Source organism: Mytilus edulis, chromosome 1 (genome assembly GCF_963676685.1).
Source record: "Mytilus edulis chromosome 1, xbMytEdul2.2, whole genome shotgun sequence".
Taxonomy (NCBI): domain Eukaryota; kingdom Metazoa; phylum Mollusca; class Bivalvia; order Mytilida; family Mytilidae; genus Mytilus; species Mytilus edulis.
This window is the reverse complement of record NC_092344.1, coordinates 117,694,487-117,712,286: the sequence shown is the minus strand read 5'-3', so window position 1 is coordinate 117,712,286 and position 17,800 is coordinate 117,694,487. Positions and strand designations below refer to the sequence as shown.

Genomic DNA, 17,800 nt, shown 5'->3' with positions numbered 1-17,800 from the left:
ACTTCGTACTTTATTTGTCCTTTTCAACTCTTTTGGATTTGAGCGTCACTGATGAGTCTTTTGTAGACGAAACGCGCGTCTGGCGGATATACAAAATTTAGTCCTGGTATCTATGATGAGTTATTTATATTGAGGAATTATGACCTCACCATGAAAATCAGCGTTGAAATAGAAGTTTATTTCTATTGTTCGGCCTATAATACTGATTATATATGTATATCCTCACAATTTTTTTTAATTCAAATTTCAACATAATCACATCAAAGTGTTTTTAAAAACAAATTCCAAAAGAAAATTAGTTAATTGCTAATTCCTAAATATCAACGAGGAGATTTCAAACGGCGAAAGATGAAAAATGGACAAGTTAAATCAAAATCTTTTTTGATAGCTCTTTAACTTGAATGGATGACTTCAACTACAAAAGACCACATAAATAATTAATTTTTCTTTAAACAGTGTTTCTAGCCAGACTGAGTGATGTTTTGAAAAATCGAGAACAATTTACCTAAACAATGGGGAAAAGAAACTCTTTGTAAGGAATACATTGAACATACAATACACTATTTCAATTCAAAGAATTATATATTTTTTTTAAGAATTAGAAAACTTAACGAGATATAACAATATACAGTATGAATAGATAAAGGTTTCTGAAAAGTTACAAGCACAATCAGACATTTTCTAATTCTATCCTTTCCTTTCTGTTTGTCTTTGTCTTTTCATCTTTAGCTATTATCTTGTTACTATCATTAAGATATTTCTGAAAATTAGGAAACTACACACTGAATAATTATATATACACTTATTTAAGGATTTTAAAATATTACGAAAATCTACAGAAATTGTCAAATACTCTTTGTTATGAAGGACAATTTAAAAAATGGAATCATAGATATTAGACATTAGACTAAACTTCAACAGCTTCAGTATTAATTATGTTTTCCAGTAATCCAGATGAAGTTTTTGGATTAATCATTTTCGACAAAATTTAATAAACAAACAAAAAAATTTGTATTGCATAAAAAAAAATGCAAACATTGCATTTCATTCTTCGGAATTTTACGAGATCTAACCAACATACTATACATACCATCAAGTCTTTACTCATATAATATGGCTTTGTAACTCCATCATTTCTTTCACAGTCTTCACAAAAACACAAAAATATTGTGTCTATGGCAACCTAAAAGTAAAACTTACACTATACCAGATGATAATTGTCATCATTTCATTTTATAAATTCTAAAATGTTATCTATATCCACTTTTGGGGTTTTAAATATCGTTTATCTTCGTTCTTGATTCAGGCCTACAACTGTGTAATTCGAAAGTTACATATAAGTCGTATGAATCAAAACACACGTCTGGCATAGACAATAATTAACCTGGTATTTTTTTTTACATGATCCTTAACACAAACAGTTCTATGAAAACAGTTTAACCTTTTACATAATTATAAATAATAGTATATGTATTTAAAATTAAATGATACAAGAAAGATAAGACTGAGCTAATTATTCTGCTAACACTTAGATGAACGTATGCTAAAGTAACAATATACATTACACAAAATGTATATCAAATTCTCATTGCGTATACTTCGAATAAAAAAAAACCATCTGCTTAAATCCTCCGAGGCTTCTAGTGTCAAACTAAATTTGTTAGAGATGTATCATCAACAGTTTAGATGATAGTTTTAAAAAAGCCCTTTCCGGTTTTGTCTTAATTAAAAGTGGTATGGGCTTACGATTTTCGTCATGGAAATATTTCCACTTGATCTTTCGTTTTACTTATACTCACCGTGTAAATTAATTTAAAACTATTTCAGCATAGTTTTCGCAGTCATACGTTTTTTTTCATTATTATGAACTTATTTTCAGTATTAAAAACAAAAGTTTAATGTTACTTGACTAACCAACTAACTAACTAACTAATTTCATTCAGTATAAAGTCCAGTACAAAAGGATCATCGATCGCTGAAATACATGAACATGTAGAAAAACAAAACATAACAGACAACAATTGTGACACTTATAACAAGCAACAGACAAAGCACCCTATGACTATACAGTGAGCAGCGCCTTTACTAGTATTCTAAATCGGTTTATGAGATTCGAACATCGGTATCGATAAACTACTGTTGTCTAAATCAAATTTACGTTCTAGCAATTGGTAAATGTAATAACAAACCATAAATCGATGGCTATTATTACCTCTAAATGTGTGTGCAAAACTTAATCAGTAATCTAAACATGCGTACATTGTCAAAATCTGTAATCACTTGAACATGACAAGCTTCACCTTACCTGATATTCCTTTATAAATCAACCATGCTCATTTTACTGTATATCATATATATGTTCAGTCATATTTTCAAGCTGAAAGAGAGTACTTTGCAGATTCGGAATTTATTGATACAAGGATAACTTAAAATTTTATACATAATGTCCGCTTCTCACCATCAATCTCTACTACAGCTAGCCATTGATATTTACGACGAAACTTACCTCATACACCAGAAGAAAACAATGAGACACTGCAAACCCAAAAGCTGCTGCAACTGTTATTGGCGCCCACATGTAGTTAATGTCGTCCCTGTGCTGAAGTACATATAGTTGCCATAAATATACAGAACATAATGTATTGGGGTTTCGTCTTTAGTAGGTTTTGTACAATATAAGATTGTCAGTTTTAAAGGAAATTCCGAAAGATAGAAACTTGTGGAAATAGCATTTGTACGAGAGAAAGTGGGGACATCGAAAATTGACTTTTCTTGAAAAAAACAAAACAAATAGGGAACTAATTTTGAACACCGATAAGATATCTTTTTATATCAATCAATTGCTTCTTATATCAACTTCATCAATTCTAATGTCATTGTGAAGAACAAAAATAATTTACTATTTATTGTAAAAATGAATTAGAAAGACTAAATCTTATAAATATCTCTTTACATTGAACATTAATACCGACTTTTTGGTCTTTGCATCGGAAATAAACATATTTATTCTAAAAAAAATTGTTGGAATGATACAGGTTATGTTTTCCTCATATATGATGATATGACATTAAACTCCAAACGGGAGGGATTGTGCTTGATTTTATATGATTGTGACATTGTCTTTCAATTAGTTTAAATTGAGGTATGTGGCTGGCATGCCAGAAGCCGCTTATTGTCCTTGGTTAATTTATGTATCTTTGTTGTTTTGCTTAGTTTCATTTGTTATGTATTCTGACATCGAACTCGGATTTCTTTTAAACTGAGTTTTTTTGTGCATATTACTGTGAGTCATAGGGGAGGTTTGAGCTCGCACTATACATGTTTGACCCAAACACAATTTCGCGCCTTTCAGGAACACCTGTCCTTTGTAAAAAAATTTTTTTTTTACTAAAGTTCATTTATATGGTTTGGAGTTTAGTATTACACCTTTTTTCACTGAACGAGTACACATTCTTGTTCAGGGGTCCGCTGAACCCCGCCCTCGGAGCGGGATTTTCCCGCTTTGCTAAAGACCCTTTGGTGGCATCGGCTGTTATTTTTCTACTTTTGAGTCGGTTTGTTGACTCTTTGAGACACTCCTTATTTCTATTCTTAATTGTATTCTTCTATATTTTGTAAACTGTCTCAAGTATAACAGAATAAAAATAGAAGGGGAATATTAGAATTTTTGTCGTTTAGATTTACAAAGGGAGCTTTAAACCTACTCTAACTCGCCATATATTTTCCCTGAAATAACCATGTATACCTAGCACAATATCTTCAATAGTTCATTCCGCCATCATGATATTGTGTCATAATTCAAATTAAAACACATACTTCATTCTGAAAATTATGTAATAATAATTTATGCAGAGATGCACATTCACCTTTAATAATGTTTCTTTATTTTTTTTCTAAATATGAAGGATAATTTTGTATGACTTATAATGATCAATGAAGGTGCAAACCATCAATTTTACATGACTTAAAGTTCTGTTTTTGGCATCCCAGTATTAAAATGTATAATGATTAAAACGAAGTAAAATTTGTTGTCCGAATAAATATTTATAAAATGGTTTAGATCTTTAACATTCGAGTCACTCATAATTGTACTTCTTAGTTATATTAGTGTTGTAGATGGCTGTTCTTTAAAAACCCAAGAAAAATGTTTTTGAGGACACAAATACCCCCGCTGAAGCTTTGCAATTTTCAAAGTTATAAAGGGGCATAATTTTTTTTACGGCAAATGACTTAAAACTTAAGTTAGAGTTCGGAAACGAAATGGGACAGACGGAAGGAATGACGGAAGACGGACGTTCAAGGGTAATATTTTATCTCCCCGTTGCCTATGAAAGGGGCGCATGCACATACTAGCTAGTGAAATAAATAAGACAGCACATAACACTCGTATAAGATTTTTTAATTGGTTGTCTGTTAAAAGAGTCAATCTGTTAAAGTAACATTAAGAAAGATTGGAAATTGAATGTCGACAAGGACCAGATTACATTACCTTTAGAAATTCATGACCAATGACTAATACGATTGCCATTGTACTTAGTTTACCAAGAAATAGTACAAAATCGCCAATGGAGTTTATAGCTGCAACTCTCAAAGCATTGGCAACGATGAGCAGAAACGCCTTTTGTGCTCCTCTACAAAAACTATACCCGTAAATAGCTACAAAAAGAATGAAACATGTGTATAAGAGGGACGAAAGATACCAAAGGGACAGTCAAACTCATAAATCTAAAACAAACTGACAACGCGATGGCTAAAAATGAAAAAGACAAACAGAAAAACTAAAGAATAAACAACACGAACCCCACCAAAAACTAGGGGTGATCCCAGGTGCTCCGGAAGGGTAAGCAGATCCTGCTCCACATGTGGCACCCCTCGTGTTGCTTATGTGATAACAAATCCGGTAAATAGTCTAATTCGGTAGGTCACATTCATGAAAGGGAAGGGAGTTGTAGTTACGACGTAAGGAACATATCCGATATCATTTGTGAAACGGTTATTCCATAACGGTCAACCAACTCGTGATGGCGTCCGTAAAATTTACGAAGGGATGATTTCAACTTCACCATTTGGAACTCTTGGTTTAATAGCTTCCTTGTGAGCAGTAACCCTCTATCAAGAAAATCATGATAGGAAATGCAAGCACGGGAATATCGTATCAATTGGGAGATATATACCCCGTATGCAGGTGTTGCTGGAATGTTGCTACTTAGAAATGGAAAGTTCACAATTGGAAAGCTGAAATCATCTCTTTTGTCGTAAAGTTTTGTTTTCAACCGACCCTCATTGTCAATTTCTAGATGTAAGTCAAATTATGATGCCGACTTAACTGTATCTGTAGTATCCTTTATCTCCAATTCGATGGGATAGATGCGTTCCACATAGTCACCAAATTTTGAATTGTTTAGTGTAAAGAAAGCATTTTCTGAAACCACATTTAATATCCAATTTTTAGTTCATGTCCACTGACTGAATATTATGGTGAATGTTACAATTATAAATATCATCAATATATGGGAATTAGACTATTTACCGGATTTGTTATAACATAAGCAACACGACGGGTGCCACATGTGGAGCAGGATCGGCTTACCCCAACGAAGCACATGAGATCACCCCTAGTTTTTGGTGGGGTTCGTGTTGCTTATTCTTTAGTTTTCTATGTTGTGTCAGGTGTTCTATTGTTTGTCTGTTTGTCTTTTTAATTTTTAGCCAGGCGTTGTCAGTTTATTTTCGATTTATGAGTTTGACTGTCCCTCCGGTATCTTTCGTCCCTCTTTTATAGTGTTTGCAATTTTATATAAAAAAAAAACTTCATATGGTATTATAAAAATGTCAATTGGTTTCATCCGAATAAAATAAAGAGGTTTGTATTGGTTCGTTTTTCTCAAATTATTATTGATTGCCGTTTGAACTTACATTAGTTGTCATGTCTACCTCTAAAATTGTTCATTAAATTTGTCTACAACATGTACACACATGCACGGTTACAAGGTCTACAAACGTACCTATTTCAATATAAGCGTTTCTATTTAGGTACGCTAGAAATTTTTCAAAACACCAAAGGCAACATTGCAACATTTTTAGAAGGTAATCAGTCACCTTCCCTACTTTTCCACGAAGCCTAAAATAATCAAAACATTAAATAAAAGGAATTATTAACTATTGAAATTGAATAAACAATTGACACTTAATTAATAAATTACATATAATTTCAAGTGTGACATGCATAACTAAATCCTTATGATGTAATATATGTAGACAGATAAACACACAGCAGCATTATTTTATATCTATTGACCAAATATATAATATAACATTAACTCTTAACACGGTAATTTGTGTTGATGTGAATATGATATAGAAGTAACACTTTTAAGGTAAACCAAACACCCAAACTAAACATTTATGGGTGCTATGATAAGTTTGTTTTATTAAACAATGATGAGCAAAGAATGATTTTGCACTATAAATATATATATATATTCTATAAAAAAAAAAATATAGAATTTTGAAAAACCTATTTTTCTATTTACATATTGCTGTGTGACTTTAATATTCAAAAGTTGTAAGTTAGATGAAGAGATATTTTACTTTCTTATAGGAATATATTTTTAAATACATGTCAATTAATACATCAGGAAAGTGTTATTGTACATCAATTTTAGTGTATATTCAAATTCGTTGACACAAACTATCAAATCCTGTACGTTTAGCTACCTATGGTATTTGGTCGTGTTCGTGTTATTCAATCTATGTTGTCTTTGTTGTGCTGTCTGATCTGTTTATTGTCTGTTCACAACACTTTTGTCGTTCTGCATATTATGGTAATTGATTGCCTCTTGGTATCATCTCTCCATTTTTTAAATGAGAGCAAACATACTTTTGTACAATTTATTTGGATTATATGTGATCGGAAAAGTGTAAGTCTTTGCTTGATCAGTGTTCATTCTGTCTTTATGGTTTGATACTTCGCAATTGCTTGAGAAAGGAGTAGGTCCGGTAAGGGCCGATTTTGGCCTTAAATTTCAGGTTCATCTGACGAAAGATTTTGAACACTTTTTAAACACTTAAGTGTCTATTTTATCTGAATCCATTAGTTAATGTGAAAGATTTCAACTGATTTAGTCATAAAAAACGCACCGATTCAAGCTGAAGTATGAAAAATCTACCAAATATGCCGAAAAATGTCACTTTTCAGCTTGTTTTTGTCTGAAATGAAAGTGGCCGCATCCGTGTTCATCCTCAACCTTTATATATGTTATGTATTTTCGTAAAATACAACTTACATTTCAATATTAAGGATGAACACGAATGCGGCCACTTTCGTTTTACACGAAAACCGTCTAAAATTTAACTAAAATGCTAGAATTGTGAAGTTTTCAGTACTTTAGCATGACTTAATGGTGCTAGTACCCGATATATGTGCATTGTATTGTCAAATAGTTATCAAAGGTACCAGGATTATAACAAAAACAGCCCATATTTATGTAGCAGAAGCATTTTACTGTGCAATAAATAATTAAAAGTTTACATTTTAACATTTTTGTAAAACTGCTATATTTTGGGGCCAAAAAAGGGGTCTTACTGGACCTACTCCTTTCAGATTTGCAAAAATATATTGCAAAACTCTAGCTTAAGACGTGGCACGGTACTTGTCTATCCCAAATTCATGTATTTGGTTTTGATGTTATATTTGTTATTCTCGTGGTGTTTTGTCTGTTGCTTGGTCCGTTTCTGAGTGTGTTGCGTTTCGGTGTTGTGTCGTTGTTCTCCTCTTATATTTAATGCGTTTCCCTCGGTTTTAGTTTGTTACCCCGATTTTGTTTTTTGTCCATGGATTTATGAGTTTTGAACAGCGGTATACTACTGTTGCCTTTATTTAAGACTTGATTAATTGAGTTGATGTTGTTCACTAAACACAATTTGAAAAAAGTTAAAATTCATATTCATATCAATAATAGTCAAAATCAAAATTGCCTTTACAGTACTCACTTGTTCTGAATATATCCAAGGACCAGTCTGGCCAGACGGACAAGAGCAATAATAAACGATCCAAATGCAACAGATCCAAGATGGTATCTGCCAATAGATAATTATTACTTTTTATTATTATTCTGTAAATATGCTTTTTAAGTTACGATCTTATATATTGGTATCCTCTAGTTTAGCTTGTCAGATGAATTGTGTATTCTTTCATGACTGAGATGTCTAAATTTAAAAACATTTAGAACTAACTATCTAAAAAGTATGAAAAAAACCAACTTATATGCTAACGATTTATTCTATTGGGTTTTGATTAAATATAGTTTATGATTGTATTTTGTTTGTTTGTACATTCACATTGTACAAATAAGTAAAAAATAAAATAAAGAATATGTCGCAAGTGCTATCCAATCCATCAAAAATGATGGAAAACAATATTTCATCAAATGCATCAAAATGTCTGACTTTTTTGTTAGTTATTCATTTGTACTTTTCGTATTTCACTGATCAAGATTAAAAGGCGGCAGGTCGAGATCACAAAACATTAATCAACTTCACCACACGCTCATTTACTTTTTCCAACGCCAGAATTTATATTTTGTGGTGATATCTGCAATTTTTTTTATTCATAAACAGTTTGAAACAGAAAAATATTTGCCAATTTCCTAGACTCATCGCAGATTGTTCATATTGTACTTAGACTTATGTCTCTCGGTGACCACATGTTTACCTCTGTGTCTTTTGAGATTTGATGTACCCTCGTGGCGCTGTGTAATCGGTGTAATTCATATAAATTGCAAATATACGATTTGCAACTAATCAAATAGAAAGTTGTAATGCCATATATAATCTGATTAGTCTTAGATGAACTTATATTAATTTGAATGCAGTATATAACGTATAGCAGGTTATTTTCGAGGGGTGTAAATGTTCGCTTATAGAACAAAATCGCCAGAATAAATTCCACCAATTGAACAGAGCACAAAGGTATTGATAGAAGTTTTGAATCCGCGAGATAATATCCGCCTTAATATTTCGTATACCTTATTCAATGAAAATCGCGAAATTTTAAACCTACGAAAATAACCCGCTGTACGATATTATTCAGACTGATCTATCTGATTGAAAAGGAATTTCGTTAATAGGAATGAAGTTTTCAATATTATTAATAACTGTTTCTATTCAAATAACGCATAACTGTGTTTTAAACTATAACCTGAACACTACATTATTCTTTTTTATTCCAATTTTTCAAATATGCGTTTTTTTCTAACATATATGTATGAACATACATTTCATTTATTATTTCATTGTCTTTGCAATTTGAAAGTTAAATTAAGTACGTCATTTTCAAAATTCTATCCAAGATGTGGTATGTACAGAAACCATGCTTTTCTCCTTATCAATCACTGTGTTACCGTCGAAGGCAATGAATGCCTGTAACAAACACCAAAATGATTGCCAGAAGATGTGGTATGATTGCCGATCAGACAACTCTCCACAAGAGACCAATGACACAGAATTTAACAACTATAGGTCACCGTACCCATACCGCTTAGTAAGCTATGATATCATAATCATGAAAAATTGTTTTATTAGGATCAATTATGATTTGGTTAAAGACAAAGTCAACAGAGTGTGTGTTGCGTTGTGACAGTCAGTCTGTATATTTCATTACAAAAAGTATGTTTTTTTTTCTATTTCAAGAAAATTTCACACTTACCTTATAAGTCTTTTGATAGATGCAAGTACTGGCCATCCAAGTTGGCTCTTATCTCTAAAATGATGGAGAATTGATATATTTCATCTTTCTATTTATTTTAATTATAAAGTTTGACATGATTATTAAAAGATATTCTAAGATTTGCCATTTGACATGTATTGTTTAATTTGTCTTCATCGAATTTTGGTAACTTTAATGGAATTGTCTTAACTGTTCATAAATAAGAAGCATAAACACATACATTGATACACAATTAAGTTTATGACGTTATGATGCTTAAATTGTCACTTATTCGCACATAATCATGATTCTGATATATCCCTATCTTTTAGTCGTTAATAATAAAAAGAAAATAATGAAAAAAGAAATTGATCGTATTGTCGTGTTTTAAAGCATATCCTAAGTTGCAATTTAAAATTCTGAAAAACAAGAATGTGTTTATCGAACACGAATGCCTTACTCGCAATGTCATTTTTTATGTTCAGTGGACCGTGAATTGGGGTCAAAAACTCTAATTTGGTAATTAAATTAGACAGATCATATCATAGGAAACATGTATACTAAGTTGCAAGTTGATTGGACTCCGACTTCCATCAAAAACTACCTTGATCAAAAACTTTAACCTAAAGCGGAACCGGCAGACGAACGAACGAACGGATGCAAAGACGGAAAAACATAATGCCCCTTAGTGGGGTACAAAATGAAGTCTGAAAGATCCGTAGAATGTTTTCTGTTCATGTTATCACTATTTCAGACTAGATATGAATATATTTTGTTTAATAGAAATGGAGAAATGTGTGACAAAGTATTTGATAGACAAATGAATGGTTGGTGGGACAAAAGGGCGGAAAAGTAAAGTGCAATATAAACCAACCCTCTAGAATGATTAATGATATTACCTTTTGAAAAACCACGTTGCGATAGCACCAGCAATAACCATATCTTGACAGGCCACAATGAATGCTGATACCCATAGGATTCCAAATATATGGTACCATCGTAGATACTATATACAATATATAAATGTTAGAAATTGATTTTGTTTACACTTCCGATTAAAAACTTTTGTGGAAATTGTTTTTTTATTTCTGTGAAATATAGTTTTAAAATATAAATCTTTTTTAGTATTTCAGTTCTGAAATATAAAACTTTTTTTTTCGATTTTTGAAATGTGTTTTTAGATAAAACCTTTTTAATTATTTTTACTTTTACCATTTCTTAGACTTCACGCGTTCAAAATCAATCACTTTTTCAAAAAAATGTTGCAGACATTATAAATGTTTTCAAATCTTACCCTCATAGTATCCTCCATACCATATTTGACAATTCCTGTTGAGTTATTCACTACCGGAATTCCTGAAAATATATCAGAAAATACGAAGCCTAAAATGTAGCATATCAACCTTATGTTTGGTTGGCATATGCAATGGGAAATGATTTACGAATGCGATACTCTAATTTGAAGAAAATTGAAAAATTGAACTTCAATTTCTTTTATGTTTATTTGTTTTTGGAACTAGTCTGTTGTCTCAACAATAGAATACCACATCAACACTAGAACACCACACTTAAAGTATTTCGCTGGAATGTATAGCAACTGGCAACAATTTTAATTCCCTTTATATTTCTACTAAGTATTATTTGGAATATTAAAAACAGACTTTCGCTTCTAGAAAACTTTAATCTACAATTAGAAATAAAGGCCAGCAGTTACTATTACGGATTAAAAAAATCACTAACTACCTTTAGAACAGGAGTAACTTGAAACTAAGTATAACGTTAAAGTTAAATTCAGGACCCATTACATGGACAATGTTGTATAGAATTATTCATTTGTTGAGCAGAATTAACCTCATTGTTATGTATGTATTACTAACATTATAAAACAAGTTGTTAAAACCGAATTAGATTTTAAATTCTAAGTAAACTCAGATAACAATTGTATCTTACATACCAGATGTTTCAATGTGTGCTGCTATAACAGCAAGACCAGCTAACACTCCACCAAGTATAAGTAATGTCTAAAAGATTAAAGTTACAATCAATGTAGTGTCAATAGTAAAGATCACAATATGCATTTCAAATTATTAATCAAAACAAAGGCAGATGGGTTCTAAGTTGTGTAAGCTCCTCTTCAATTTAAGGTCGCAAGCATGATTGCAGAATATGAGAAATGACCATCGATACTCATCCCTTTCGTAGTCGCAATTCCATCATCCATTATCCGTGTTTTGTTGATAACCACATTTAAACTTATCATTTTAGATACGACAGGTGCAGGAAGTAGAATGGGAACTACTAACCCTTTCGGACTACCAGTTCACCTTATGTACACATGGGACCCTGCTGTTCCTTATTAAGCTTCTTGAAACTGTTTTGTTGATTTTTATTTGATTTTTTGGGGTATTTTTTTAGTTTTGAAAATGGTGTTGCTTGTTTTAAGAAACGATTTTGGTGGCTTTTTGAATCTTTTATTTTTTTCATGACTTGTCCATACCTTCATTTGTTCTCAATCTAATGAAAGGAACCGACCATAAATAATGAATCAATATTATAAACAATTCAAAAAGATGTACAAGAGTGCATTTCATAAAATACCAAATGGTATCAAAACGTTGGACTTCTCGAAGTGTACTTCTTTACATAAAATTGAGAATGGAAATGGGGAATGTGTCAAAGAGACAACAACCCGACCAAATAAAAAACAACAGCAGAGGGTCACCAACAGGTCTTCAATGTAGCGAGAAATTCCCGCACCCGGAGGCGTCCCTCAGCTGGCCCATAAACAAATATATACTAGTCCAGTGATAATGAACGCCATACTAATTTCCAAATTGTACACAAGAAACTAAAATTAAAATAATACAAGACTAACAAAGGCCAGAGGCTCCTGACTTGGGACAGGCGCATAAATGCGGCGGGGTTAAACATGTTTGTGAGATCTCAACCCTCCCCCTATACCTCTAACCAATGTAGTAAAGTAAACGCATAACAAAACGCACATTAAAATTCAGTTCAAGAGAAATCCGAGTCTGATGTCAGAAGATGTAACCAAAGAAAATAAACAAAATGACAATAATACATAAATAACAACAGACTACTAGCAGTTAACTGACATGCCAGCTCCAGACTTCAATTAAACTGACTGAAAGATTATGATTTCATCATATGAACATCAGGCACAATCCTTCCCGTTAGGGATTTAATATCATACCATCATAACATATATGAAAAGAACATAACCCGTGTCATGCCAACAACTGTTTTTAGAATAAATGTGTTTAGTTCCGATGCAAAGACCTTATCAGTGACTCAATATTAACGCCAAAATATGCAATCTTTAATGACTTGACAACAGTATCGTAATTATATCCCTTCTTAATAAGTCTATTCAAAGGTTTTGTAAGTTTCTGAGGTGAATACTGACACCTTTGTGCTTTATAAAGAATATTACCATAAAAAATTGGATGTGAAATACCTGAACGTATTAGAAGTCTGCATGTTGAGCTATATTTACGAATGATGTCTTTATACCGATGATAAAATTTAGTAAATGTTTTGACTAGTTTGACTAGAATGACTAGTCCGCTCTCTGTCCAGCTTAAAGGGTCATGTACATAATCCCAAAAGGATGTGTTATATTGATAAAAAAAAAAAAAAAAGAAGAGAGAAAGAAGGATAAACTAAAGTATCATTTTTTAACACGCCTTGTACATTATTGCTGTTAACATTGTACTAAGTAAGGTATCAATTTTATATTCTAGTAAAAAAATATCGTACTTTGAACCATCTTGATTTCCGCAATAACAAATTAACCAAAGTAGAAGTCAATAAAATGATTGATAATTTATTGTGAGAATAGGAGATTAATATCTCCAAAAGACAGTGGATACTATATATGTAACTCTGCAATCCGACTTGAACTTGTATTATTCTTGTAATTATATATAAACTTTCGCTTTCCACGTTCTCATTTGCGTCCGTAAAAAAGTGAAGTTCTGTTCTGTTAAAGCATTGTGGTGACGTCAGCCTATTCATTTACCGTGAATTCTTTTTCTAGAATCAACGCTATCTAAATCTGTCGCTCAAATGGACTCACCGTTTTATATTTTTTTGTTTCCTTTGTGTTCATAATAACATTAAGTTTGAATTGACTAATTTGCTGATTTCTGTTCACTAATGGAATTGTTTTAAAAACTAACCTTTAATTTTTGTAATTTCTATATGTCTTCACTGGGAATCGAACCCGTCCATGAATTCTGTAATGTGTTACTGACATCAACATATCGACGAAACATCTGGGCTACCAATCGGTTACGATTAAAATGTCTATTTTATACATATAAATGAATATATGATAACATTATACATCGGTACAACAGACACACAGGGTTTGTACCTTTATATTTACATAATAGGCAAACGTATAGTATGAATTGGTAGCCACGAGGTTTCATGGTTAAGATAAATGATTTAAGGTACGGATTTGTGTTTAGGTTCGAATCCCTGAATTCTCTTTGCTATCCCTTTTCTCTAGTTTTCCAGTTTTTGTTCTTGTTTTGTATGTTATTGTTGATATTTTGTGTACTAAAAGCGAGTTTGGTCGTTTATTATCGAATTATTGTTGGCTATTCCACATGTTTGAATCAAAAATGACTACATGCTATTTGTCTATTTTAGTTTTATATTTTCTATGCTAGAAAATCGTGATGTTCCTTGATTTAGGATTTTTGTTAGAAATTTCGGAAACATACTTATTATATGCACTATATATATGTTCTTTGTCGGGTTGTTTTCCCTTTGACACATTCTCCATTTTACATTTTCAATTTTAATAGAAATAAGTTCGAATATATCTTATTTTGTAAAAACAGATAACATTCAGATGCCTTATAGTATGAAGATATTTAAGGGTAGACGTGTTGTGTTATAATATATTTGTAATTTTTACAATACAATGGATAAGCGTTGATTCTTGAAAAAGAAACCATGAGCCCGGAAGACGAATGGTTTGTTTGTCGTGAATCAATGCGTATCTATTGTATCTATATTAAACTATTGTGTTAATATCTTTGAAAAATTAACGCCTATTCATAATTAGAAGGTATTGTAAGTGAGTTTAAATAACCATGCAATCGTGTCAAACGCTCCATTTCAATAAATTAAATATCACATTTAAATGGTTAAAAAAAATTAAAAAATATTATATAACCCAACACGTCTGTCCTTTAAGATCTTCATATTATCATGCATATTATCTGTTTTTACAAAATATATATTCGAACTTATTGCTATTAAAATTAAATATGGAAATGGATTATGTGTCAAAGGGACAACAACCCGACACAGAACATATATATAGTGCATATAATAAATATGTTTTCTAAATTTCTAACATGAATCGAAGTCTATGCACATCACGATTTTCTAGCATAGAAATTTGTGAAAATAAACGTTTGTAAAAGTATGAAATAAAACAGATGGAATCATATTATATTAATTCATTTATATAAAACAAACATGGACAAATATGTGGAATATCCAACAATAATCCGATAATAAACGACCATACTCGTTTTTATTACACAAAATATTTACAATAACATGCAAAACAAGAACAAAAACAGAAAAACAAGGGAAAAGGGACAACAATGACAATTTAGGGATTCAGAGACAAGATCTTAACTTTAACTCATTTATATTAACCATGAAACCTTGTGGCTACCAACTCATACTATAAATTTGCCTATTATAAAATTGAGAATGGAAATGGGGAATGTGCCAAAGAGACAACAACCCGACCATAGAAAAAAACAACAGCAGAAGGTCACCAACAGGTCTTCAATGTAGCGAGAAATTCCCGCACCCGGAGACGTCCTTCAGCTGGCCCCTAAACAAAGATATACTAGTTCAGTGATAATGAACGCCATACTAATTTCCAAATTGTACACAAGAAACTAAAATTAAAAAGAATACAAGACTAACAAAGGCCAGAGGCTCCTGACTTGGGACAGGCGCAAAAATGCGGCGGGGTTAAACATGTTTGTGAGATCTCAACCCTCCCCCTATACCTCTAGCCAATGTAGAAAAGTAAACGTATAACAATACGTACATTAAAATTCAGTTCAAGAGAAGTCCGAGTCTGATGTCAGAAGATGTAACCAAAGAAAATAAACAAAATGACAATAATACATAAATAACAACAGACTACTAGCAGTTAACTGACTATATATTATGACTATATATTATGTATATATAAAGGTACAAGTCCGGTGTTTCCGTTGTACCGATGTATAGCATATATTCATTTATATATATAAAATAGACAATATATCGGAACCGATTGGTAGCTCAGAGGTTTCGTCTGTATGGTGATATCAGAAACACGTATCAGAATTCATGGACGGGTTCGATTCCCAGGGAAGGCATATGGAAAGTACAAAAAATAAAGGTTAGTTTTTAAAATAATTCCATTGGTGTACAGAAATCAGTAAACTAGTCAATTCAAACGTAATATTAGGCACACAAAGAAAACAATAGAATATAATATGGTGAGTCCATTTCAGCGACGGATTTAGGAAGCGTTGATTCTAGAAAAAGAATCCACGGTAAATGAAAAGGCTGACGTCACCACAATGGTTTAAATTGTGCATAACCAATTTTGATGCCACTTTTGTTGTATCTTTTTAATAAAGAGTGAAGAAATATCAAGGGAGTCGAATTAAGCGAAGACTCAAAAATCGAATGACGTGTAGAAATAACACGTCGAAAAAACAAAAATATCATGGCTACAATAAAAACTTAAAAGACACCTGTTCACAATACACATCGCAAAAACTGAAAACGAAATCCACCAACAAGTCGATGTGACAAGTCCTCCAAAAGGGTTTTAACTTATCAATGTTACCAGGCTTATTATTATGTAAGCAGATACTGATCCACTTGAATAACCACTAAAATTCCTGATAAAATTACATGAAATCATCCTTGTCTGTGTCTATTGTGAACCAATACTAATCAGTTTCTATAAATTTGACACATATTTGTGAATTTTTAACTTACCCATAGAGGTTGGAGCAACAGGAATGGAATACATCTGATTGCTTTTGCAGCCTCTTTGAATAACTGGACAACCTAAATATCAAACTAATCGTTAATCAATGATGAAAATAAAATAATTGTATTTATATAACAGCACAGGGTCAACAGATAACCAAAAAGTATCGTTATTTTTTGTAGTATGTCATTGCCATGTAGTAAATTTAATTCGATTCAAGACCGAACTGGACATATGCTTTTTATATAAATATAAAATTATTGATATAAATACAATCACATCTACCTATGTTTAAGATATGATATATATTGTTTTTATTGGGTTAAATTTTTGCCACATGGTGTTGTCGTTCACCCTTTTGATGTAGGTTCTTCCATCGATTCGTGATGGTAAACGAAAGATAAATCTTTCTAATTGATTGATTTATTATTGAATTTTAATGATAATATTCCAATTACTATGTCGTTCAAATTTTTGGTTTGAGTGCATTCCTTATGAACGTAAACCAACACAATTGGTGTTATTCTCATTTTAAAATATAATCCTTTAAAAAAAAGATGCTATGAATAATGAGAACTAAACTCATATCTTTCTACATTTCTAAATAAATGTGAACAAGCGTTTATAAAGGTCATTTTTTTGCTAAAATTATGACAAAATCTGCATTCTTTATTAATATAAAAAAGAAGATGTGGTATGAATGCAAATGAGACAACTGTCCACAAGAGACCAAAATGACACAGATATACTCATGATTATATCAAAGATTTAAAGAAGTGAGTCGATTGATGACTACACATGGCATAATTAGTACATATAAAACAGGCATTGTTGAATGCAGCATAGTGACCTACAGTTGTTAATTTATGTGGCATTTGGTCTCTTGTGGAGAGTTGTCTCATTGGCAATCATATTACATCTTCTTTTTATATGTTTATCATATCAGAACTCTTTTTTTTCTAATTATCATATGAAAGCAGCAAAATTCAGCAAGATATATAACATATTTATCTATAGAGCATATTCTTTTTGTTATT

At 31.6% G+C, this 17,800-nt stretch overlaps 1 protein-coding gene across 4 annotated transcripts in view; it reads right to left on the bottom strand.

Moving 5' to 3' along the window:
- Positions 1–563: 563 nt before the first annotated feature.
- The window catches only part of LOC139502425 (choline transporter-like protein 1), a 32,735-nt gene continuing 15,498 nt past the window's right edge, over positions 564–17,800 (bottom strand). For all 4 annotated transcript variants that reach the window (XM_071291903.1, XM_071291883.1, XM_071291894.1 and 1 more), the window contains exons 10-20: positions 16,769–16,840; positions 11,661–11,727; positions 11,001–11,062; positions 10,606–10,712; positions 9,707–9,760; positions 7,993–8,079; positions 6,006–6,121; positions 4,490–4,656; positions 2,507–2,599; positions 1,091–1,183; positions 564–760 (exon numbers count right to left, since the gene is read on the bottom strand). In XM_071291903.1, the coding sequence (XP_071148004.1) occupies positions 671–760; positions 1,091–1,183; positions 2,507–2,599; positions 4,490–4,656; positions 6,006–6,121; positions 7,993–8,079; positions 9,707–9,760; positions 10,606–10,712; positions 11,001–11,062; positions 11,661–11,727; positions 16,769–16,840 (1,008 nt within the window). In that variant the 3' untranslated portion in view covers positions 564–670. The remainder of the gene's footprint in view (positions 761–1,090; positions 1,184–2,506; positions 2,600–4,489; positions 4,657–6,005; positions 6,122–7,992; positions 8,080–9,706; positions 9,761–10,605; positions 10,713–11,000; positions 11,063–11,660; positions 11,728–16,768; positions 16,841–17,800) is intronic.